At 38.7% G+C, this 26,865-nt stretch overlaps 2 protein-coding genes across 2 annotated transcripts in view; both read right to left on the minus strand.

The window, feature by feature from the left end:
• Window positions 1–12,324, minus strand: LOC103184161 (protocadherin-10-like). Its single transcript, XM_007902031.2, has 4 exons — window positions 12,316–12,324; window positions 3,872–3,949; window positions 446–2,926; window positions 1–117 (listed from the first exon to the last, which is right to left on the minus strand). The coding sequence occupies exons 1-4, from the start codon at window positions 12,322–12,324 to the stop codon at window positions 1–3; spliced, it is 2,685 nt and encodes an 894-aa protein (XP_007900222.2).
• LOC103184157 overlaps window positions 11,710–26,865 on the minus strand; it is a 68,521-nt gene continuing 53,365 nt past the window's right edge. The window contains 1 exon segment of the mRNA XM_042340094.1: window positions 11,710–13,044. Coding sequence (XP_042196028.1) covers window positions 12,767–13,044 — 278 coding nt within the window. The 3' untranslated portion in view covers window positions 11,710–12,766.

Consider the following 26,865-nt stretch of genomic DNA (forward strand, 5'->3'; position numbering starts at 1 on the left):
TCAACTGGGTCTTTGCAAAGACCACACATTGTACATATTCAAAATGGTTTCAATGGCAGAAACATGTTTTCGTAATGCAATTCTTCCATTTACCCTCTTCCTCATGGAAACTCTGGTCTGTTTAACACCGCAGTATTTCACAGAATGTCATTAAAATGATAGATGATGGAAGCGAACCCAAATGTCTTAGCAATTCAAGGGAAATCTGGTACTCCGAGGATTAATTAAATGTTATTTTAGCGATTAACATTACCCATGCATAATGTATAAAGTAGAGGTTATGAACGCACCCAAAGGCAAGTCATAAAGTTAAGAATCGGCTTGGCTCATGGTAATGCAATCAGGAACACTTGCAAAGGTACATTTAACATGTAAACTCCATGTTAATTAATCATTTTTAAAAAAGTTCTAAGCAAACAAAATCACAAGTGCGCTCACGTCTCACCTGATTGGATGGAGGCCTATCCGACTCTACTTTGCGAGATTCAACAGCTTTGTGGTTGATCTTTGTAGGTGACAGACAGTTGTTCAGAGGTTTTGTGGCCTGCTTCTCCCACGCGGTCTCCCGTGGGTCGGTATTGTTCCTATTTTTGTCGCCTGGTGCCGCAGGACTGAATGGTTTGAGAAAAGTAAAATCACTCTTGGCGGATTCAGGAGTCAGGCACACCTTGTAATAGTAGGTACAAGGAAGGCGCCCACTCCCCCCAACCTCCAAAAACTCAGGAGGCACTTTCGAGTTTGTGGTCACTTGAAGGTTGAGTTTCGACGTTTTCAAGATATCAGTTGAATTAACTCGCTGGAGACACCGGCAATGTCCCAGGGGACAGCTGTAATCGTGGACATTATTTCTGCATTGGTGACATTTGGTGGCAGCCACGATAATGATGGCCAGGAGGAAGATGAATGAAATGGACCCCAGGATGATAATTAAGTAGAACGTAAGGTCGGATTTGTGCTCTGCTTTGGGAGACAAGTCACTGACGTCGTCGGGCACAGGTTCCGTAATGCTGTCCACGATTGAAAAGATGATGGTAACAGAGGCCGAAAGTGGAGGTTGTCCGTTGTCTTTCACAAGGATCAGCAACGTTTGCTTGGGGGCCTCCTTGTCCCCAAAGCGTCTCGTTGTCCTGACTTCTCCTGTGTACAGCGCCACGTTAAACAGCGTCGAATCCGTGGCTTGGAGCAACTGATAAGAGAGCCTTGCGTTCTTGCCCGAATCGGCATCAGCAGCGTTGACTTTGGTCAACAGGTGACCGGGGTCTACAGATCGAGGGACCATCTCCAACGCAGCGGAACCATTGTTGGGTTGGGGGGACAAGATGACCGGAGCATTGTCGTTCTGATCCAATATAATGACGTTCACATGCGCTTTGCCACTGAGTGGTGGGAACCCGGCATCTTGGGCTTGGATCTCGATCTGAAACCCTTTGAGTTGTTCGTAGTCGAAGGATCTTAGCGCGTAAATGTTGCCGTTGTCAGAGTTGATGGACACGTAGGTTCTGGAAGACAACCCTTGGATGGACTTATCTAGGATGGAATAGGACAAGTAGGAGTTTTGATTCAAATCGGGATCAAGTGCAGACACGGAGCAAACAGCGGCGCCAGGGGCATTATTTTCCATAATATAAACTGTATAGGAAGGTTTGGTGAACGTTGGAACATTGTCATTCACATCTGAGACCTTTAGGGCAATGGATGTTTGGGTGGATAGGGAAGGGATTCCCAAGTCAGTGGCTGTAATTGTGATGTTGTACTCAGAGACACGCTCTCGGTCGAGAAGATCAGCGGTTACTAGTGTGTAATAGTTCTTGAAGGAGGTTTGGAGCCGAAATGGAAGGTTCTGGGTGATCCTACAGTTTATTTGCCCGTTCTTACCCGAGTCTTGGTCTGTCACGCTGATGAGAGCTATCACTGTCCCGGGTGTAGCATCTTCCTGCACAGGGCTGGACAGAGAGGTCAAGATTACTTCTGGGGCATTATCATTGGCATCAATTATCTCCACTAGGACCTTGCAATGGACGGGAATTGCATATGAGCCGCCCTTATCTTTGGCTTGCACATAAATCTCATAAACAGTTGCTTCCTCGTAGTCAACAATGCCCTTGACTCTAATTTCACCTGTATTGGGATCCACACTGAAGAGTCGGTGCACACTAGGCGGAGTATGACTGCTGAAAGAATATACTATTTCACTGTTGGAACCTTCGTCCAGATCACTGGCGCTGAGTTTCAAGACTAGCGTGCCTTTGGGTGTGTTTTCTAGCAAGCTAACTTTGTAAACGGACTGTTCGAAGACAGGCACGTTGTCATTGGCGTCCAGGACAACAATACTGACCAGAACCGTGCCAGACTTCACCGGGATCCCACCGTCAATGGCGGTCAGGATCAGATGGTGACTGCGCTGTTGCTCCCGGTCCAGCCGATTCTCCAGCACCAGTTCCGCAAATTTGCTGCGGTCGCTGCGCGTTTCTACATCCAGGATGAAGTGTTCATTGGGACTGAGCCGGTAGGTGCGGACGGAGTTGGTACCCACATCTGGATCTTGCGCGCTCTCCAGGGGGAAGCGAGTCCCGGGCGAAGCCGATTCTATGATCTCCAAATCGAGCTCCTTCCTCAGGAAAACCGGGGAATTGTCATTGACATCCAGAATCTCCACCTCGATTCGGTAAAGCTCCAGCGGATTTTCGATGACCACCTCCAAGTGCAGAAAACAGGTAACTCCTTCGCCACACAGTAGCTCTCTGTCTATCTTTTCATTGACAAACAAGATACCGTTGCCTAAATTCACCTCCAGGTATTGTTTGGTAGCGCCAGAAACGATGCGCAGCCTTCGGGCTGAGAGTTTATTGATATCCAGACCCAAATCGTCAGCAATGTTCCCCACAAAAGCGCCGTGTTTCAACTCTTCGGGAATCGAATAGCGGATCTGGCCAGAAATCAAGTCACCGATACAGGATACAGCGATAAAGCACACCACTTGCCTGGCTAGTGTCCCCCGTCTCCTTCCAGTAAACATTCCACCGCAGGTGAGGGGGGAAATATTCCAGCGTTCTCGTGAGTATTGATCGGAGAGGGGACAGATATTATTGACCGGTAGCTAAACACTTTTGGGGGAAGTTCCCGCGTGTTGGGAAACACGTTCAGCTCTTCGGATTCCTTGCAAGGGTCTACGCTGCCTGAGAAATGATCAATCTGGGGTGGTGGGGGAGCATTCCGGCAATCTCTTTGGAGCGCCGTTCTCAATCTGCTCTCCAAGGCTTGGACCCAGGAAGGAATGTAATGCTATCTGTAACGCCGATTTGTACTTTAATTAGGCTGGAGCGTGCGCCTGTGTGTGTGTGTGTGTGTGTGTGTGTGTGTGTGTGGAGCTGGTTTGGTTTGTGTGTGGCTGTGTAGGGGTTGTGAAGCGCCGCACACATTTCAGCACTGAATAGCGGACAGCAGCTGCGAGACACTCAACGCGTAACAGTTTATTGCAAACAGAGATGCAGCTTCTCTTAAGAAACCGCCCGCCACCCCCCAAACAACCCCCCGCCACCTCCCCACCCACCCCCCCCCCCCAACCACCCCCTCACCCAACAACAACACATAGAGAGATAGGTAGAGAGATATCACTATTCTGGTTTATGCTTTGCAGTAGTTTAAATTGAGAAAGTAATGTTTTGCTCTGCAGTGCACACGACGTGTAACAAAGCATCAGAATATCCAATGTTGAAGTGTTTCTCAACATCTTTTGTGCCTTTCTCGTCCTAATTAGAATTGCTGCCCCTCTCCTCCCCCCTCTCGCTCTCTCTCTCTCTCCTTCTCCCTCTCTCACCCTCTCTTTCATACTGAATGCCCGCTGAGAATGTTCTTGTGCTGAAATGCACACTGAATCTGACAGGTTCTTGCTGCTGGTGTTCTTGTAGAAAAATAAAAGGAAGAATTTCAAAGTGCTTTGAAATTCAAACTTTTCATCAATCAATAAGTGCTATTCAGCTTGTACAACACATTACCCAAAGCGAAATTATTATATAGCTATTAAACTGCCAATGTTCTTTCTGCATGTTCGGCAGTATTCTGAATATATGTATATGTGTGTGTGTATGTGTGTGTGTGTTTTCTCGGAGTCAACTTATTAAACTCATTATTGTGCACTCGCGTGAAAATTGCCTCCCGGAATTCTTAGCGAATGTCCAAACTTAATGAGCCTTGGAATATTTTTCATCCGACCTTTGGCAGAATTCCCGGAGGGGGGAGAATTAATTCTGCACTCAGTACTGGATAATAAGCAAAGGAAACAAAGTCATTCCTTAAGTACGCCTATTGCTTTTTTATCATTTCGCCTCACAGTTTTATATATATTAAAACGTACATTTATGGCCTGGATTACCCATTTGTGGTTGGTTGAAATTTATGTTGATGGGATTCCGCTGTGTTATCTTATAAATAAAAGACGATCTAAGCAGCAAGCAATGAGGCCTTTGAAGAGGGAAATGCAGATTGAGGGCTCATTTCTCAGTCAATAATGCTCATCGGGAGTTGTAAGCAGTGGTGAGGTGGTGGAGGTTCTAACCGCAAAAAGAGAAGCAAAGAGCAATCTAATTAAAACACGTAGTAATGTGTTTATTTCTTTGGAGAGACGAAGATGGGAAAAAAAGCCATTAAAACTTAACCTAAAATAGGTTGTTGTCACTAAGAAGGAATGAATGACTCGCAGCCTGGTCGCCAAGTGAGATGCATCTGCAAACGGTAACCCAAATTATTTTTGAGTTATTTGAAATGTTTGGATCTAAATGAAATGTGCATATCTGTGGTATCCAATTTGTGAGGTCATTGTGTTTTACAGTAATAGTATTCAACGGTACATTTGCCGTCGACAAACTGAAAGGCTTCATAAACTGTGTCGAATAAATAAAACTTTCTGTGCACTTTTTGTAATTAGTCGAGCAAACTTTGGTCCTAAAATCTGAACTTGGTTTAAAATTAATATGATTTCCCGGGAGAATGAAAGTTTTACCTTGCACAACACAGATTGGTAAATATCGCTACAAAGTCATTGGAGACATTTGATAACAATATGACTTCATGCAATGAATTAATGCTGTAAACTAATTCATTGCACTTAAAACATTTTCTCCTAATATGTCCCAGTTGTGCTATAACTCTTTTGCCAGATAGGGAGGGTTTAAACAGAAATAATCCTGCTATCTCTTTTCAAACCCCTTCAATTTTAACAAACATAACTCCTGTGAAAACTCTTAGGAGGAACATGAATGTTTATTAGATACACCTCAGGAATAAATTCTGCAGAAGGATTTTCGCCCGGTTGCCAAGGAAACGGAGTGTCTGACTCCTTGCTCTTTGAATCCTAACATAAAGTCTGAGGCACAGGTTGGTATTTGATCAAAATTGTTTTTGATTGGGCATTGCCAAGAGAGAAGTTAGGTGTGCACGTATGATAAAAGGAAAAAAAGTTTGCCACTGACCACGTCTTGAGGCTAAGAGTGAAACAATCGAAGCAAAATATTCTATTCCTACAAGTAGAATTATTCAAGTTTGAAGTGGAGCTAAAATTAGTCAAGAATATCTATAACAAGTAGTAATTTCTGGAGATTACCTCAACACACAACCCCCCCCAACCCCGTGCTTGTGATTTATTCTGTGATGTGCAAATAAATCTTCCTTTCTATCTTTGCAATGGACTTTGAGTGCAAAGCCAATTGAATTTGTTGATTGCATCAAGGGGAATTGATTGTTTCATTCACAGTCTTACCACACACTCATATGGTGATATCTACAAAAGGAATTATATCTTCCTTCTCTCCCCAGTCCAATCCATAGCACAAGGTTGAGGTTAGTTATAGTAGTAGCTACTGAATGTCACATATTATAAACACATGGTTCTTTGAAAGGTCAAGGTATTTTGAAATGTCTTTTCAAATGAAATGTTCCATGCAGTATTACAGTAATGAAACAGCTTAATAGGGATTCAGTGGATATGTATTTAATGCTAACTACTTGTATCACATTCATGGCGAAGGGATTTTATTGTTGTAGAACTACTTTCACAGAAAATAGGGACAATTTAGAACACACTGCCTGAAAAGGTGATGGAAGTAGATTCAATAATAACTTTCAAAAGGGTATTGGATATATACTTGGAAAGAAATTGCAGGGCTATGGGGAAAGAGCGGTTGAGTGGGACTAATTGGATAGCTCTTTCAAAGAGCTAGCACATGCACAATAGGCCGAATGACCACCTTCTGTGCAATAATATTCTATGATTCTGTAACTACAGGCATATTCTATGAAGTGAATGGTTTGCATTCTGTGTAATCATACACATATTGTGGAATTATCAATTTCCTCTAGATTCAGGATGAAATCACACTTTGGGGAAAGTATCATCAAATGAAAATTGTAGGTAAATTGCATTTAGAGATTGAGTTTTGTTTTACTGGGTCTGTGCTAAACGGCAAAAATAGCAAATCCACTCTGAAATATCTGAAGTTGCGAAACAAAACAATATTGAAAGGTCTATTGGGAGAGGAATTGCTTCATCTTGACAGAAAGTAATACAATGTGGAAGTTGTGGGATAAGTCCACCAGCAACGGATTGGCAGCTGATCAAGTTAACAATAACAATGATAAAACATGAAAAGAAAAATGTGCAATGAATCCCATCAGTTCTTTCAGGGGGCAGCTGCAGCTTTTGCTGGAAATTGGTGCAAAACTATCACCCTTTACATCAGCTTGTTAACGGTTAATGTTCTTACACTTATGGCAAGTTGTAGCACAGAAGTCTCCTTCAAGGCTGAACAGGGGTTGACTGTTCAACCCCACTCTTTCTCCCATTCATGGTATATAGAATGCTGAAATGACACTTTATTCTTGAAAAAAAAGACAACAATGAACACGTTTAATGAATTTATTATATTTTCTTTTCACTCACAATTTTGTCTGGTTACAAACTATTTAAAGAAATACTTAATTAATGTATTTACATGGGAATTTTTATATTAAAAAATGTTAAATACAAACTGGTGTTCGTTTATGAGCAGTTATCATTCAAGAAGTCAGATCATTTCAGTTTCAAAATTTCTGCTGCATGTTTTATCATTCAGATTTATATATGCATAATACACTTTATTTTAGTAAATGATTGCTGATTTGAATGCTAACACACATAAAATAACAGCACAATACTTATTCTATAAGCAAATTTGTGGACTAAATGTTTAACCTGGAAAGAAAGTTAAAACAACTGCAAACGTGACTTAAACAAGTAATTATTCAACACTATCCAAGTATTTTTATCGTATTATTACATTATTGAATGGAGCAAACTAAAAACAAAAATAAACAATATTAAAATAAAATAATCCAAGGTTTATATATTTTGCTTTTTCAGTTAAGATACTCTACCAATAATAAACATATCTTGGGAACATCAATTCCCTTCCTATGTTTATTCCCCTTCTCTCCTGAAAGCACACAATCAGGTCATGGTATGCAGTTCCAGAGTTAGAAGCCACCCTTTGGATTGCTCTTTATGGTTTGAGATAGGATCTTGAATGTCAGCAAGACAGTAAGACTCTTGAGTTTGGGAGGAGTTTGGGGAATAGGGAAATCACAGCTATTTCAGGTCATGTATTGGCCCAGATTCAAACGAAGCACTTTTCAAAAGGCCACTGCATGGCAACTGGGAGGAAACCCAAGTGGACTGAGGGCAACTCTTACTGTTACCCCAAAGCAATCAGCGTATCAGCATATAGCAATATGTTATAGTCCAGTCCCATACTAATATCATTTGCCAAGTAAATCTAGGCCTGGAATAGGAAAGGACACCCGGAAGTATGGCAAGAATGTACCTTCTGTAATTTTAAACAACTTGGTTTGGAATTTTTACAAACCCTATCTCATCAATTCACCCTGAAATAAGTATTCCATCAGCTATCTGAGATTTATTTCTGAGATTAGGGTGGTTTGAAGCACTGATTACCTGCTCCTAAAATAGCTTCCCTGTACTCTGTGTCATCACATTTGAGGTAGGGTATGCTCACTCTTTATTTTTATAATTATCATTTCACTCTATTCTTCAAGATGCTTAGACTAATTACTTATGGATTTCATTGTGTCAATGGATGTGTTTTACTCAATGTAAGTAAAACACAAAGACCAGAAATTGTAAGTTGTCATTCTCGGTCTGACTCAAAGCAACATATAATAACGCCATATGGATTAACGTTCATATAACGTTCACATGCATTTTTCTGCTGACAATGCAATTGAATAATATTACACGGCAAATGATCTACTTGATATTAGAATTTGCATTTACATTACAGTGTTCCAGTTTGTAAGCATCTGAGGCCCAGAAAAAATACTCACTACTTGGTCTTTTGGTTATTCGGGATGGGAATAAAGTCTGTTAGTATTTGCTGTTTCAGATAAATGTACATAATCTCTAAATAAGTAAATTAGAAAGATATAGTTCAAATGATGTGTTACTTTTATAGGCATGTGTTTTAGAAATCCATCTATAATGTTACTAATGTGTTACTCTGAACATAAAACCAAATTTGCATTTTATAATCATTTACCACAAATGCAGAAAGATATCTTGTTAGCAATCGGTTATTGCACTTAACGCCTAAGCGGTTTAACAAGTAATCATAATGAAGAAAAAAGTGACAACAGCGAAAACGATAGAAATCCAAATCAGGCCAATCAGTATCGTTAAATATAAAGATACATTAATCACCTGTTTGTTTCCAAAATTTAGATCTCTACCGTCTATTATTTTTTTTTCCTTTTTATCACTACGTGAAGAAAAATAAGCATTTGTATAGAAATTGAGATGCATTAGACGCATAAAGGCTATGTCATTGAGTTAATGGTGACATTTATTCAGTGCCATACAGCAAGAAAAGAATATGTAAATAAACATGGCATTTACTTGTCTCTTCGTATTTTGGAGTGCAATGTAGAAGCATATTACAGATCCTATGCACAGTGCAAACGTGTTTATGCATAAACCATATACAAACATAAGCTTTTAAATTTTAAGTCCACGTTTTGTAATTAACTGCGGAAATTATGTAGGGCATTTTTTCAGCATTTCTCCTCTCGCCATCTCGTTAAAATTACTTAAAGCAGTGGAAAGCTCCGCAGGGGAAGGGGGTCAAGGGATACTTAAAATAGCGAAAAATTAGTTGAAGGATCAATGCATAATGACTGCATTCCGCTTGATTGAGCGTGTTGCTTGGTTCAGCAGATAAGAATCTATCCTTATTAGCATACCAAACAAAATGATAAATTGTAGCAAAGTATCTGCTCGCAAAGACAAATTATTGTTGGAAACAGTTTTTTTTCCACTGATAATCCGGAAACGGCCAGTTTACAAGTGAAAGTAAGATTAACAAGTAAATTAAGTTTCGAGCATGTAAAGTTGAATGTTATTTTGCAAATATATCCACGCCTGCCTCCAGATGTAACCTGAGATCTCACCTCCTCAACTGATTAGACTAATTTGTTGCCTGTGCACTCCAAAATGCTCTACATGCTCTAGTCCAAGAGAAGCTGATTTAGCGTGCAGATGGGTTCCATGATTTTAATAAACAGTGGAATAATATTATAAAATTAATAGATTCTTAGTCTTATAGGTACAAGTTCTGGAGCCAGAGAAGCTTTGCAAAATGTTTTCCATTCTGACAAGGGAATATAGGATCAATCCATTTTTAGTTCAGCTGACCTCGTCACAGAGCCAGATTTCTAACCTAACCCTTCCTCCAAGTCACCGCACTCATTCATATAAATTGTATACATAAGAAGAGAGGAATTGCTAGATGAAGGAAGACCAAGGTCCATCCAGTTCGCTTTCCATCATCCTGGCAGTCGCATGCACATGTCATGTCCCAAATTATATAATGTATTGTCCCGCATTATTATTTCCTAAAAGAAATCTATCTCACCTTTTACGAATCCAGAAAACTGTCAGTAAAGTACAACTTAATAATTCTGCTTTGAAATTACCTCACCATTTGAAATCTCTTAAAATTGACATAAAGTACATGATACCGATTCCAGTGTCTTTGCATCAGTCTGTGTCCTCATAGGGTAATTTGGCTATTCTCTCGTTCATAGAATCATAGAATTAAACAGCACAGAAGGTCATTCGGCCTATCGTGTCTGTGCCAAATCTATGAAAAAAGCTATCCAATTTAACCCCACTCCCCCGCGCTCTCCCCATAGTCCTGCAAACTTGACCTCCCCAAATAATTATCTACTTCTTTCTTACAAGTTGTTATCAAATCAGCTTCCACCAGCCTTTCAGGTCATGCATTCCAGATCCCAACGACTCGTTGTGTGAAAAAATTTCTTGGGTTACCGACCCACCCGCCAGTGGAAATAGTTTCTCCTTGTTCACCCTAATGAATCACCTCATAGTATTGAAAACTTCTATTAGGTCTCTTTGTAATCTTCTCTGCTCCAAGGAGTTTCTGGAGAACCTTCTAAAAGTTCAAGAAGAAACCTTCTAAAGATGCTGCCTCATTCTGAAGCCTCACCATATATTTTCATGAGTGACCTCACATTGTGAGTTGTCCGTTAGGTATTCAGCCCACAAACCCACAAAGTAGTTCAATTCTCTCATTGTGAAATATTCACAGACACGTTGCATCAAGGATAACACTAGGGAGTGGATCCTGCATGATTTTTGCCTTTTGTAGTCCAGGAATTAACTGTATACCATCAAGTACTTCTTGTGACCTTCAGCATTCAAATAAATATTTTAGTTTGTCAAGAGCAAGATTGCTTTCTTTATTTCATCGTCATCATAATGTGCTGCCACGTTAGGTGACTCTGAATGAAACAGCCAAATCAATACAAATTGATGCTCAAATTAATAACATTTTGCTGTGGGTTGAATACTTGTAATTGGGCTGAGTCTTCTCAAAATCAATTTATGTAGAAATGTTGGAGCTCACATTGAAAGGGATAATAATCACCCCATTCATTTAGCTTGGATTTGAACCTTTGGTCTATAAGTCTTCAAAAAGATAATGTTTTAGCGCACTGTTTTGCCTCGTCTTCATGATGTGCAAAATGTTTTGAAGTTTTACGTTCTTTTTAATAAGACAATAAGTTGTTCCAGTGCTAAAGCACTTGATTTCTAGGTCTTAGCAGAGATGGAACAGTCAAATTGAAATATTATTTGGATCCAGTGTATTCAGATCTGTTCGTTTCATTTTAGATGTATCTGTTGTTTAATATTATACCGCTGTTTTATCAGAACATTGTAACAGAAGCCAATCCAATGTGTGTGTGTCAATATTTCAGGAACAAATCAAAGTTTCATGTAAGTTAACTTACTGTATTGGTACAAACACAATATTTAGATTTATTTTGCTATATGATGGTTATGTTTGGAATAATGTTTCAAAACCTTTCAGGAATAGTTTCAAAATACGCAGTCAATCCACTTTACAATATATTCTGTGAAGCCCTTTGAGACGTCTCAACGACTTGTTAAGGCTCTTTATCAAATGCAAGGATTATTATTATTATTGAAACAGGATCACCGCACAAATAAATTGCTACAAAATATGAATGAAGCAAAACTTTAGTTAGGTAAGTGTACACATTATATGTGTGCAATGTGTTCTAAAACTGTAGAACTCAAGTGGTGAAGTGTTTCTTTTTCAATAAACAGATACATAGTAAAGATTGTCCTGATCACGTTTACTTATACATGCAAAACAGAATACATCTGAAAATAGACTAAAGCATAAAAGATTACATTAGACATTATTAAGAAAGGAAGCCACCTTTGGTACAAATGTAACAAAAAAATGCATAGTTTGCCGCAGGTGATTGAACAAATTTTGACTTTTTTTTGTGATTACTGATTTGAGAACAGCACAATATATTTCATACGGATATTAAGCAGTACAGAACCAATCTGACTTTGCTACAAGGTGTAGCTGGAGACAGTTTACTGGTTGATCCATGCTCAATAGGTATACAGTCAGCTGTTTGAAGCCCACAAGAAAAAGCGGCAAACACATGCTGTTATTCTATCCAGGCCAAGGTTAATTGAGACATGGATAAGCTGTGTAAATGGAACCGCTAAGTTGGCATGACATGCATTGGTTCAACAACTATTTAATTTAGGGTCCTGTGGAGTAAACCGCATCTACATTGGCACTGGAAATAATTACTGCTCAATACAGGATTCAGATTTTTGTGTACATTTGTTTTCATTCCATTCAGATGGAATTCTGATTGTTATCCCCTTGTTATTATCTCGAGATTTAATCAATATTCACTTACGTCATACATAATTTTCCACTTCAAACATGTATAGTACAGTTAATCTGTTCTGTGGGTCAGTTCCTGGATAAGACACTTAAGGGTGCATAAAATTGCTAATACGTTTGTCACACAATGGCATTGCTTTAATTGGTATGTCAGTCTACTGCTGTTTTGTATTAGCGAGAAGTTATTTTGTTAATTTAGTTTTTCATTTGTTCTTACCATTGACTTTATTTGGCTAAGGTTGGACATAGAAGAGATGAGAATTGACTAATCCAGGCATTAAAGTCGCGATGAAAGATTCCCTCCTACAGAGTCAATGGAATTTAACAAAGAAAAACAAATAAGCGTTGAACGTACAATACCCCTTTTCAAAAGTGATTTTAATTTTAAGTCGCAAAACCCTTATGTCTATCCTGGTGCCCTGATCTGGATACTGATAGTTCTCAGATTGTCATGACAAGTTGCATTACTCATTCTGTGGCTCCTCAACGGTAACTTTGCTCTCCCTCTTTTCCGTTCGTTTGCTACGTTTCTTCTTTTTCTTGGTGGACGAGGCAGATTGCTGCCCGTCCAATTTGGCCACTTGGTCCTGTTTGGCGGGCAATCGGACTGGACTACCTCCCATGTAGATGCTGGGCTGATACTCGTCAGGTTCCTGGTGCTCAAGCTGCTGTGATCCATATCGAGGAGCCCAAGTAGGAATGCCATCTTCTAGATCTGGAGATGCTTCAATGTAACCTGCATCTATTAAAACAAATGAGATAAAGACAAGACTATTACAGTTCATAAGAACAATAACAACAATAACAATATGGCGCCCCTTGCACAGGGTAGCATTCTAGAGACAGTGGTGCAGGACGATGCCGAGCCGGGGGGGAAGAGCCCACAGGGACGGTCGAAGAGGAAGGTCTTCGCTCATGACCTGAAGATAAGGAAGGAGCGGACAAGGCAGAGGGATAGGGGATGAATGTTTCATAGTTTCTGGGTGTAATTTAAATTGTGAATACAGAATTTACAGATTTTCAATTACTCTTTGAGATGCATTTAGGAATACATTTTAAGCTCCAATATCTTTGTTGATATTGTTGAACAGTCCCACAAACAGAAATGACATGAATGACCAATGGCCAGGATACTAGGATACTACTCTCTTCTTTTTTTAATATCGTCACACAAAGATGGATGTCTTCCTCACCTCTGCCTGAATAATGGAACATGTTCTTTACCACAGAATATATCAACAACACAATTCTAGAATTGCTGTCTTCCACAACAGGCATTTTTTATAAAGTGATTCGGACACATTCACCCTATTCGGTAGCAAGTTATTCACAGTTTTGCACATGACAATTATGACTTGGTGAAACAACCTGAATTCATTTTACTTAGACCCTTAGTGCTATGAGACATCATATTACAACCTATCAGTCTGGATTACATTCAAACCCAGGTTCCAGCGATCAAATAGAAAGCTCCAAGTTTTTGATTTGTAAGTCTTTTTGCCATAAATTAATAAAATGTCAGAAATCTTTTTTCAAAAAAAGAAATTTATACCCAACTCCCCACACAGTAAATTTAATTGATAAGTTTAGTAAGCACAAAAGTCATCTGCATTTATCGGACTCATTTAAATTTTGTTTCTCAGCTATTACTACATATGAGAGCAAAGATTTCCTGGCTAAAGATTCCTTTCATCCCTGATTTTCGCAGTAGCTTTTAAAAAATATGCAGTTTCTTGATGATATATTTATGAATTTAGTTTTCTAAATATTGTGAGCTTCATTTCAGAGTAATTTATTAAACAAAAATGGAAATTATTTTGTTTTTTGCATTGTTCAGTGGATAAACTAACAGTGCAATCTTATTTGATGCTAACACAAATAATTGCCTTTAGAGGATTAGTGGAAGCATGAGTGGAAGCACAAAATGTTTGTGGATTTGAAACTGGTCATTTGAGAAATGTATTAATTAGTTTCAGATCTAATTGTGGTAATGGTACAATGAATTCTGAATGCTTTGCATTAAATAGAATGACAAAGAATGAAATAATGTGCTGGCGTGAACTTCTATGTGCCATCTTTCTTGCCAACACAGGTCCAATCCTAGAATCAGCAGAAACTGCAGTGCACCATTGCCTTTTCTTAAAATATGACATGGTGACTTACGCCTGCATAAAACTAAATTGTTCCTAAGCGTGAGAGTATATCAACCATTCGCCCACAAAATCCACAATCAATCCACTTTATTCGTATATTCCGTGAGGCGCTTTGAGACGTCTCGATGACGTGAAAAGGCAAGGATTATTATTATTATAATAATGTTCCATTTTAAAAATAGTCGCAGCAGAAATTGACTTTCTTATATGAAATCTATGGTTTGAGGGATTATGATCATTGATTGCTATAAAAATTCTTTTGTTTAATATTAGACTCTGTCAGTTTCAATAGGCAACTGAATCTATTGTCAACCTCCATTTGTAAACTCCCTTCTTGATACAAAATGTATTTGTAGCTAAAAAGCCGCTGAAGATCTGGGGAAAATTGTTTTCCCAATAAGTGTGTGGGGGCCAGAAAAACAGAAAAAGAAACAGAGAACCCACTTGCAGTTTCTTGTCCTTCATACTAAATCATGTTTAAAGCGATTTCAAAGCTGTTGTTAAAAGATGTTGCTGCATTAATAATTAAGGAGCCATTTGTAAATGGTAGTTGGACATTATGTGATATTCCCATGTAAAACACTAGCAAATGTGTGTTTTATGGTTTATCACCATTTTACTCAGTACGTGCTCAGTAACACTGCATAAGTGATGAGGAAAATAAATGATGTATTGCTGAAACTCGCCGAGTCCTAAATGATACAACAGTCAAATTTTCACAAAATTGGAGAAAAAAAAGCAATATAAATTTCATCTTGCTTTAGCTGGAGTTTTCAGGATACGAACATCTCCTGTTGTTTCGATCTGTTTTCTCTCATCCAATTTGACTCAAATTTCTCCCTAACGACTCATCTGTATGCATTTAAGCTTTTCTTGTGGTATGGTACAGTACTTCATCCGAGTGCCCATTATTCATGTCTAAGCATTGACATTGAATGTCAGCAAGCTATTAGAAAGGGAGTGCGGAAAGGGTCATTCCATCAAATCCAATCCTTTCTTCACTCAACACTCACAAATACAAACATCTTCAATCAGGGGTCCCTATATAGCAATCAACAGAATCCTGGCTAATTTGCTCCCTCACTAACCCAGGAACAATGAAGCTCTTCATGTAGATTGTCAACAAAACAACCACTTGTACATCTGAAAACATAATGACAGTCGATTCACCAACAAAGGAATCACTTCCCCGCAGGCAGAGTCAATTAAAGAAAAAAAAAGCTCTTCTGCTAAACTTTCACAAAAATTACTCGCCAGGAGCCAACCTCACATCAAATAAATTGGGATTTCAGATTTGCATCAAATCAAATATGCCGCCAGTCAGACTCATATTTAAGTTACCTTGATGCCCCACTTAATCACCGATCTACAAAGTGCAAGTGGGCAAGAGCAGTGTGCATGTTGAAAATGGCAGATGAAACATGCTTACACAATGCATGAAGGTTCACCTAAGCAAGCTTGACTTCGGTGAATTTCACGATAACGTTACGAAAAAGAATTACACTTAAAAATACCCAAATAGCACAAACTTTTAACCATGCTGTTGTCCCTACGTAAATTTTATTGAGAAATGTAATAATAATAATCATAATAAGAATAGCATTTGATATAGCATCTTATCACATCATCAAGACGTTTCAAAGCGCTTCACAGAATATACTGTAAAATGAATTGACTGCATATTTTAGGTTAATTGTAATTCCATTCTCACCGCTCTGTCTTTACGTATTTGCTAGCACTAACAAAAAAATTGGTTCAGGTTCACAAAGACATCCAGACATGTAATCAATGATCAAATGATTGATCCTCCTTTACCTGGACCTCAGAGAAATGAACCAGAAAGAGAGCACAACAGAAAAAGCAACGAAATGCTAATTTTAAACTTAAGTTATACAGCATAACAACAACAACAACAAAATTACATTTATAGAGAGCCTTTCACATCGGGAGGATGTCCCAAAGCGCTGAAATCCTATCAGATAGACACAGCGTGACTCTTCATTTTAAAACAGAAAAATGTTGGAAAAGTTTGGATCAGAATCTGAAAGAGAAAGAGAAATGAGAGTCCTTTTGTCATATCACCTGAAGTCTTAACCTGTCTGTCTCTTTCAGATGCTGATTGATGTGCTCTGCATTTTCTAGAATGTTCGCTTTTTATTTCAGATTCCCAGCAGTCACGTTTTGCTCTTTTTATCTGTAATGCATAAGCCTGGAATTGAGATAATAAAATTCTATCGGCATCCACTAGTTAATTCTGCAGCAACACCTTTGATTCTGCTTTCCTTTGTAGGCAGACAGTACTGTGAGTCTTGGCAGCCTTCAGATACCTCAGTCAAGTGACCGTCCTTGGTAAGTCAGTCTAGACAGCGAGCGTCTGCTCAGTGTCTGACTGCAATAGCATCACAGCCAATAAACACCCGTCCTCACCCAGTCAGCTTCACTGGATAACTATGAGGACCAAAAATGCTGGCTGAATGCCCTCCATAAAATTAGTTATCGCAGCACATATCATTGATCAAATCATGAATCAAGGTACAATAAAGAATAATAATCCTTGCATTTGATATAGCACATTCTCACATCATTTTAAAAATTTAAACAATAATTTGGGATTGACATTTTTCAGCATGAAACTACACAAAAGAAACCCGTAGTTAGGACTACACAACACATTCTGTCAATTTGTCAGTGTCCTTGATAACAGTGATTGTCCATTGCAATACTATCCTGCAATAAAACAGTATGGCAAATCCACCAGCTTGGATATGTGTCTGTACTTGAGGTGTGTGCTCGTTTCATTTTCTCTGCCATTCAATCATACAACCAAATCTAACAGTTATTTGTGAACCATTATAACACAATCCTGTGCAACGTGCAAAGAGCAACTGCTTCCCCATTAGCTAGAAATAAGACTTGGATTCAGTCCGCTTCAAACTCAATCTACTTCCAATCGTGTAGGACCATAGTTTCTGCCAATTTGTGCAATGCACATTCCATTATCAGCAGGCTATCAAATAAATATGAATTCTAGGCAAATCCTGGTTGCAAATATTACATTTGGGACCCTTGTATTATTAACTCACTAGTAAATTAAGCTTCGAATGATGAAATTATAACTGCTTACAAGTATTCTGTTGTGAAGCATTTTGTCTCCATAGCAATAGTGAACCTCGGTTTTAAACAATGTCTTGTTAAAACGCTTAAGTGTTAATCCTGTTTAAGAAGGGCTATAATCATCTCGTCTCTGAGGCTCACGCATGGAGGGCTGTCAGCTTTTCATCTGCTTTTCCCTTCATTGTGCAAAAGACACCATATGGACTGCAAAAGTTCAGCTGTCGGTGAGATACTGGAAATGGCATTACATTTCAAAGATTGTAGCTCTGAGGTGAGTTTAGATGTTAACAATCGATTCTCCAGTTAAAGTAATTAGTTGAATTAGCTGAACAGTATAATTGTCCCTTTCTCAGCAGGCTAAGGGTTAAATCCCCTAAACTACCTGCAAATCCCCTAATAGTTTAGTTGAGGTCATAAGATGTTCAATCCTGGGAACTGTTGTTATGACACTAACACATGTCTTCCAGGAGGAGAGAGCAACTATGGATCATTTTGACAAGACAGTCTTTCATTTTTTTCAATCACAGCTGTTTTCTAGTTTTACGACTTGAATGGATTGACCTATGAATATTTAATTCTGAAATAATAATCCTTCCATTTGATGTAAAGCCTTTTACACCAGAAGATGTCTCAAAGTCTTTCACTGGATATAGTTTTGCCCACAAAATATACAGTCAATTCACGTTACATTATATTTTGTGAAGAGCTTTGAGACGTCGCAAAGACATAATAAGGCGCTATATCAAATGCAAGGGTTGTTATTATTATAGTGTAAGGTGTAGTAACTGTGCATTTTGTTGACGAATAACAGTTTTTTTTAAAAAGGGAATTGGGCAAATAATTGCAAAGGAAAATATAAAAACTTTAGAGGAAAACTAAGGGAGAGTAAATAAATGGATAGCTCTTTTAGAGATCTGGCCTCTTTCTGTACACTCTATGATAAAATAATGTGTGTTTAATTAAGAGTAGGTCTGCAATAATGACGACACCACATCACACTATAATGCAGTGGTTAGATTTTCCTCTCCACGCAATTGATCTCAGTCTCATCACTGTGGTGAACCATCAAATGTAAGCAGTGCATTTATCCACCTCAGGTCCGTTCTCGAGCATCTCTTTGTAACCAGTTAGAAGCCATATTGATGAGTATCCCGCTGTAGCCTGTATTAATAATAAATAGTTTATTGCACTGGCAGCAACACGTATTCCATTTATTTTACTTGCATAAGAGATCTGATAATTCTCTCATGCCTGCAGTGCTTTTGAATTATAGATTTTTCCATACATGAGAAATAAACCCCATTATATACTCCTGCTCATGCAAATACCTTCTGCCAGGCAACAGGACAGAAAACTTCTACAACTGCAGTTAAAATGCAGCAATACACAAAGGGATCATGATTAAGCAAGCAAGTGTATAGTTGTTTGCAACCTACAGCAGATAAGTCCACCTGATAAACTCACCACAAAATTCTAGTCATTAGGTTTTCTTACTCATCAAGTTTGCTTACTCCATACGCCTAATAATAATCCCTCCAAAACCAAAACCAATAATAAATTGGTCATTTACAATCTACGACTGTTTGTGGGACATTGCTGTGCGCAATTGGCTGCCACGTTCGCCCACAAATATACAGTCAATTCACTTTACAGTGTGTTCTGTGAAGCGCTTTGGGACGTCCTCCCGACGTGAAAAGCGCTATATCAAATGCAAGGATTATTATTATTATTATTATTTTGAGCTCATGCAATGTGGCGCTAATTCAAACCCTGGCATTTCAAGGTGTAATTGCAAACTCTTGACTCTCCAGCACTTTGGGACGTCCTTCCTACGTGAAAGGCACAATATAAATGTAATTTGGTTGTTGCTGTTGTTGTAATTTCCTATTACTTTAAAGGTAATATTTGAAAATGCCTATTTAAATGCATTTTTTTTCTAGAATGCGTGGATGTAAGACACAATAAAATAAATATTAATTTTCTACAGAAGACTCCGGTCAGACACCAGACTTTAATAATTTGGGTTGTGACAATATACTACATGTAATGAAAATGTCAGTAAACATAATTACAATACTGATGATTGGCAAGTAATAGACAGTTGATGGGGAACATGGGCATATAAGAAAGTTATGCACCAAAGGATTTGTGGGCTATTTGTATGCTGAATCCATGAGCCGCATTATTTCTGCACAGCCCACAGCTCCCAAGACAAATATTTTATTCATGCCGTGACTGAATGCAATGTAATAAATTTTAAATTTTTTAATACAAAATTGGTACATTTTATGCTTTTCAAGGTGATGGATGGTAGTAGTGGGAACTGGAACCCTTTTCTATTTCAGCCTGTCGGTGTTGGTGTCAAGCATTCCCGGGAGGGTGCGGAATGGTTAGATGCAGATCAAAGCCCCAACACTGCGACTCATTCTAAATCTCATGAGTGCCACTTTGCACTTCCCAAACCAACTATATGTGACTGAAAGTTCCATGTTACAGTTGGTATTTATTGCTACCTTTTTATTTATACTGCTGCAAACCAAATTGCTCCTAAAACCATTTTATCCACATTGTCAAAGGAATTAGGCTCCAGTCCTGGGCACATTCATTCTGTGCTTTGAGTCTCCAATCGCCACAAATGGTGCAGTAAAAATATTTATTATCACACATCTCATTTTCATAAACTTATATCTACATTAAAATTCTGTGGATCATCAATTTGGCCTTTGACATCAGTTGTCTGACTTTTTTTGTGTAACATGAAACACGAAAAGCAAATGCAACTGTAATTTCTTTATAATGAGTGAATGCTCTACCACTTACGACTAGAATTTTGTGAGGTGTTGGAAAGATGGGAGGACAAGGGTGATGGCGTGAGTCTCTATAAAAACCCAGTGATATATTTACCAACTGGTGGGCTGTTAGAATTTCGCATGATAAATTCCATTCAAACTGAGTTTTGGTACGCTTTGCAATGGATAAAACATGAAAGAGGCCTAGTCTGTTTCAAAGGCTCCAGTGTAGTTATTAAAATCTGCTCTTGCCTCGAGGGGGAAGCCCTTGTGTGCAGAGTCTGTGTTGTGCTCTGCAGGGGTCAACCATTGCATCGTGCTTCCAAACAGAACCTCCCACCATGTCACTAGCCAAAGCAGCCGCAGTCTTTCTGGGGGTTTATGTTCAAATATACATCAAAGAGTTGTTCTGAGATGTATTTACTAAAGTAAACACTTTTGTTCCTGTTTCCTACATTCAGCTATGCAGTGCTCCATTTTATTAATGGTGAAAGGTCTGTAACCTGACCCCATTTCAATCAAGTCCTGCTGCCCTCTAATGATGGCTAGCTTTGTCTTTGACATGTTTATTGACGTGATTATTGTTAATGTCTTTTGTTGAAATACAAGGATGAAAATTGCAAGTATTAAATAATGCATTTGCTACAGCAAGGCGATATCAAAAAAGTTCACCCCAAATAGTATTTTGTTTTCAATTGTCATTGATTCCTATTACTTTTGTACAGTTTTAGGATATTCCCTTAACTGCAAAATTGTCCTCACTTTCTCACAGTAAAATATACATCATTAAGAGAAAATGTCGTCTGCAAACAATCCCCTTCCCCAGTGAGTAATGAGTTTAAACATAACCAGAGTTTCATGTTTTTGATAATACAATGTTTTAGGGCTTCAAAACCATTATCGGTCCTTTTGATTACTGGCAAATCTATTCAGAGCCACTTCTGCCCCAGGGGAATTCTTGCTTGCTTCCAAGAGATAATGCATTCAACCCTGCCCCACACACACACACACAAGATATTGAGAAATATTTGTGCCATTTAATGTAATGGGTTTGTCCTATCTCTAAGGAAGGGGAGTTAAAAAGTCAACTGCATGAGGACATGCATCTTTGCAAGTTACAGCTGCATATAATCCTTTCTCCTATTATATTTTCCTTAACATTTATCGCCAAGGCTTTTCCTAATTTGCAGTGTATTCATATATACGTTTAATGTCTTTTCAGTGCCTGTCTGGGAAAAGGTTAAGTCATGCCTATGTGAGTGAAGAGGGACAATGGAGTGTTTATATTCCTGTTAATGTGATTTGAGCTCAAATGTGTACATAGGGACTGCATTAACTGAACAGGAAATTCTTCTTCCTCCTAAGGTCCCAGTGTCACCCCACCAGATGTCTAGCGTCATCACGTGCTGTCCGTAGCACCCTCGAGCATTCAAGACTACTTCTCGGTTCAATTGTGTATCAGTCTTGCTGTGGTTCTTGCTGTGAAATGCTCACTTGCAACTGAAACATTAAATAAAGTATGGCTTTGTAAAGTCCGCTTAGGAATATTTTGGCCTTTGTGCGAGGCTGTAAGGTGCAAGTGACAGCTAATTCCACGTGGCCACTTATACATTGTGTTTCCGCAGATTTGAAATGGACACTGTCAGATTTCAATCCTCAACTTATTGTATGCAGTTACTGGAGTATTCTGGAGACCACTTGTGTCAAATACCATACAGTGCGCCAGCTTCGATGTAATGCCATTCAGTATTGTGATCACATCAAGACGTCCATGCATTGTAAGAACCACCATTAGAATTGTCTTGTGACCTCAACAACACCTGTGACGGTAACGGAAACCAAGAGATGTGCTCACAGAACAGTCATGAAGTGAATGACCATTTAGCTTTCAGAAAATCTGTGTGAATTGTTGGCCAGGAACACGAAGAGAATCTCCCTTCTCGTTCACATGCACCTGAACAGGCAGACCGGACTTTTGAAAAAGCATTTTCTAATCAAAAGCGCTGGGCACCAGTGATAAATGCTTTCATAAAAGTAATCTATTTTGTAACCAAAGGCTGTGCGTTATGAATATATTGTATTCCGTTCGCATCTGGTAGTAATATTGTTGAGTTTACCAGGATAAAACAATGAGTCATCCTGCAACTCATTTAGTCGTGATGATTCATACCTGGAGTCAATGTGCATTGTTTACCAGGTAGCTGTCAGCTTATTCCTTGGCTATCTGTCCTTCCACATCGTGTAATTGAGAACAATGGCAAACTAAAAATAATCTGACTTGTTAGGAAAGCATACCAGTTTCATTTGTTCCTTGAAGAAGTATTTTGAGTTTCCTGCCTGTGGTGGCTTTTCACCCTCACATTTTTCCAAATGAATCCATTTACATCTGAACAATAATCTTTGCATTTCACATTTCATTTCACATTGGGAGGATGTCTCAAAGCACTTCACAGGATTTGCTGTAACATATAGTGACCGTGTCTGTTTGTAGGCTATGCTCTTCTATCTTGTTCCTGAGGTCAATCGATGCAATGAGTAATTCGCTAACTGACGCACACACCGTTCTATCACGTAATCAATTCACAAACATATTTCTCACTAGAGAATTCGTTTGTGTGATATATGAATGCAAAATTGACTGCCCCCCTGCTGAGTTCCTATTCAATCTCCAGAAACATTCCTTCCCTCAGTTGGGTGGGGTGGGGGTTCAAGGATTGTGTGATGTTCTTCTCCTGTTTTGAATTCAGATTCTATCCGCACAGTGAGATTGACAGCAGTACACCCTGATTAAAATTAGCTCGGCCGTTTAGGAAATCAGGAAGCAACTTTTCACACAAAGGATAGTGGAAATCCAGAACTCTCCCCTCCAAAAGGCTGTGGATGCTGGATCCATTCAAATTTTCAAGACTGAGGTAGATAGATTTTTTTTAGGTCAGAGTATCAAAGGATTTCGGGCAAAGCCAGGTATTTGAAGTTCAGGTACACAACTAAGCCATGATCTAATAGATTGTCGGAATAGGCTCGAGGGGCTGAATGACCTACTCTTGTTCCTATATTACATGTTAGCTCTCCATTGGAATATTTTTCCCAATTTGTATCCATTTCAAATTAGTTCTGGAATTTTACTCCAAAATAATTCATGCACCAACTTTAAAATTTACGGGCTGTTCACACCAAATTTAAAGCAAATTGATTCAAACTAGGTTTGTTTATACAATCCGATTTAGATCTCTCCTGAATTTCTGGCCCACTGACTAACACAATATATTCATTAGTCAGTAACTTGACACTGTCTGGCAAATTTAGTGGCTGATGAGAAGTTGGCGAATAAATTGCCAGGGAGATGAAATCCAGCTCACATCAATTTAAGATGAATTAAATGTGATCTGCTCTGAAAATGGAAGCAAGATATTTTTCTTCTGAAAAATTGTGCTGTTCCCTATTTTAACAGGGTACGTGCAACTGGTCTGACAAGAAAAGGGATGATTCAAAAAAAAATTAAATCCACAATTGTTTGTAGGACGCTGCTGTGCGCAATTAACTGCCTCGTTTCGCCCATAGAATATACAGTCAATTCACTTTACAGTATGTTCTGTGAAGCGCTTTAGGACATCTCGAAGATATAAGGCGCTACATCAAATGCAAGAATTATTATTATTAAGATTGTTTGGGGAAATAAAGACAAGGGAGAAAATGAAGGGATCGTGTAGGAAAAATAGGAGAGAAAAAGAATAAAGAAACACATTTATGGGTTCAGTAAACCAGCGAACACATACAAAAACTAAAAGAGATTGTTATTTAGCCAATGGCACAAACAGCAATCAATAATAATTGTCTTTTGAGAACAGTCATAAAAGCACCATAATAATACAAAGTGAAGTGATCCATTGGAAATCAGATTTAAAGGCAATAATTGAAAAAGTTAAAAGTAGATAGGAAAATAAACAGAATAGATTAAAAACAAAATGAGTTATACTGAGAAGACTGCAGGACGTTTATTATTTTAGAAAAAGTTCCATTTATATATGTCCAAATATTTATTTAATTTGGACGGAGTGAGTTTCACAAAATATATATATTTTTTAAAACCCACTACTTCTCTTTTGGTTTCACTGATAATTAAGTTTCTCTCCAACTGCTGCAAAATCTGTTAATAACTCAATCATTCCTCCTTCCACCACCCACCGACCACCACCCCCCCCCCCCCCCCCCCACCCAGACTTCTAAACTTGTGTTGCATGATTTATATTGATTTGAAGTGCAAGGTGTCTCATTTCAAGGTGACAAATCCATTGAATAGCCACCTGCTACTGTAGTTACATTCAATTTATTTTATGAGCTTGATTAACCCTTTAACTTTACTAAGACTTTACCTTTACAAGTCAGATATTGTGAGCTCAAATTAAAACGTCCTTTTCCTCCCATCAAACTAAATATTTACAAAGAGGATTACCATCAAGTAAATCCACGACTGCTTGTGAGGCACTGATGTATGCAATGGCTGCCATGTTTTGCCCACAAAATAAGCAGTCAATTCATTTTATAATATACGTGTAATATATCAAATGCATGCTCTGTTTTCTTAAAATTGCTGCAGTTTAAAATGATTCACTGCAGGCTTGTGCGTTCAGATATATTTTAATCAACCCTACACTTGGGACAGATACAGGCTCAATCTGGTTAATAAAGTGAAAAGCATCTCAAAACTGGCTGATTATATTTGAGCTAAGTGTCTTGAGTTTACTGTCCATATAAATTGTTCATCGTGTGTGACATGATATACTTGTACAGTAATTGACACTGATTAGGTAATGGCATTGCTCATGCGTTACAATTGGTTAAATCTACAAGTTACATAAATATCACTGCAACAGGAGCAGGAGAATGCAATATTTATAACTATATTGCTGAGAAATTACACCAACACATTCAATGTACAGAGAAAACAAATTAGAGTGGGGCCAAAATTACGGCATGTGATATTATTACTGACGACCCCTCTATACACATTTGTTTTTGAATCGACGTTTCATTAATGGTAGGTCAGAACATTAACATAATGTGAGATGGTGTTTGTTGAGCATGATTCCTGTGGTACTTTGCTAAGGTTATTAGTTACTGTAATGCCACAGCAGATTATTATAATAATCCTTGCTTTGACATAGCGGGTGATCACGTTGTTGAGATGTCTCAAAGCACTTCACGGGATATATTGCACAGCAGATTGACTGTGCATTTTGTGGGCAAAACACAGCAGCCAACTGCATACAACAGTGTTCCACAAACAGTTGTGGATTGAGTGACCAAATTATTATTTTTGTTGAAGGGATTGTCACGCTTGGAAAGCAATCGGCCAATTGACTAACAACCGGGTTCCAACTTACTGCGAGGTAAGCAGAGGTGCGTGGTCTAAGGAAACTTGCCCTGCCTGGGACTCGAACAGGGTCCTCTCACGTGCGAGGCGAGCACTCTAACCACTACGCTACGGAAATCTACTTATTCACCCAGCTATACAGAAGACGGGCTGCATTTTGGTTTCCCACACGGCGCACAGTGTAAGTATTCTTTGCAACTGCACAAGTCTTTTTCTCCATCACCATAGCAACACACAAGCAGCAAGCAACGAAGTGTCAGCTGTAAAACAGCACTGAAAGTAATCTCCCTTAATAGCAAGGCACCTGACCAAGAATAATATATCTTAATGTTTTCCACATTCCACAAATGCATTTTACAACTTAAAGAAGTAGATGAATAAAAAATGCAATGATACTTGGCGGCTTAATGGAAAATTAATCACTGGCTGATTTGGAGCTGCATAACTTAGTGACCATTTGGAATTATGAGTAATGCACCTGACATTACTTGTTTGAATTTCTCTACATAAAGATGTTGTTTTATATGATTCTCAAAGACAGTGCATTATTAAAACCACTTCTCCAACCTAATGTCTCCTCTCCTGAAGGCACGACACAATCTAAGGCTGCACTTCCCTAAACATCCAATTTCTTACCCAGGCCTTTGATCTTAAATACCTCAACCCACACACTCCAGCCTATCAGGCCAGTGCAAAATAATAGAAAATCACGCACCACTCCTCTATTTCTCATACTTCTAACTCACCTAAATAGCTCTCCAAATTGTTCTTGTGTAAATCTACCTTCAATTATTTTAATCAATGCCCCATATGTCTCTATACACATTCACAATGCTCGACAAACTAGGTACATCTAAGCTGTACTTCCTTCTTATCTTCCTGACTCAAGTTCAGCCATGATCCTACAGAATGGCGGAACAGGCTCAAGGGACTGAATGACTACTCCTGTTCCTATTTTCCAATGTTCCCTCTTATAAAGCTTATCGTCATGTTAGCCATATTTGGGACAATTCAGGAGACCATTCAATATTTAAGGGCATGGAATGGACTTCATGTTGGTGTTGTGGGTAGAATTCCCTATCCATCTCGCTCATCCCAGGCATTTAACTATCGCACTCGACCACGCCGTGGGG

This window comes from Callorhinchus milii, unplaced genomic scaffold (assembly GCF_018977255.1).
Source record: "Callorhinchus milii isolate IMCB2004 unplaced genomic scaffold, IMCB_Cmil_1.0 Scaffold13, whole genome shotgun sequence".
Taxonomy (NCBI): Eukaryota; Metazoa; Chordata; class Chondrichthyes; order Chimaeriformes; family Callorhinchidae; genus Callorhinchus; species Callorhinchus milii.

Excerpts from the sequence above, each read along its gene's own strand:
- LOC103184161 (XM_007902031.2), bottom strand. Across the intron at positions 2,927-3,871 it reads GCAAGAACCTGTCAGATTCA|ATCCGCTATTCGATTCCCGA; the intron begins GTGTGCATTTCA and ends ATTTCTGGCCAG. Across the intron at positions 118-445 it reads ATAGGCCTCCATCCAATCAG|ACCAGAGTTTCCATGAGGAA; the intron begins GTGAGACGTGAG and ends GGTGTTAAACAG.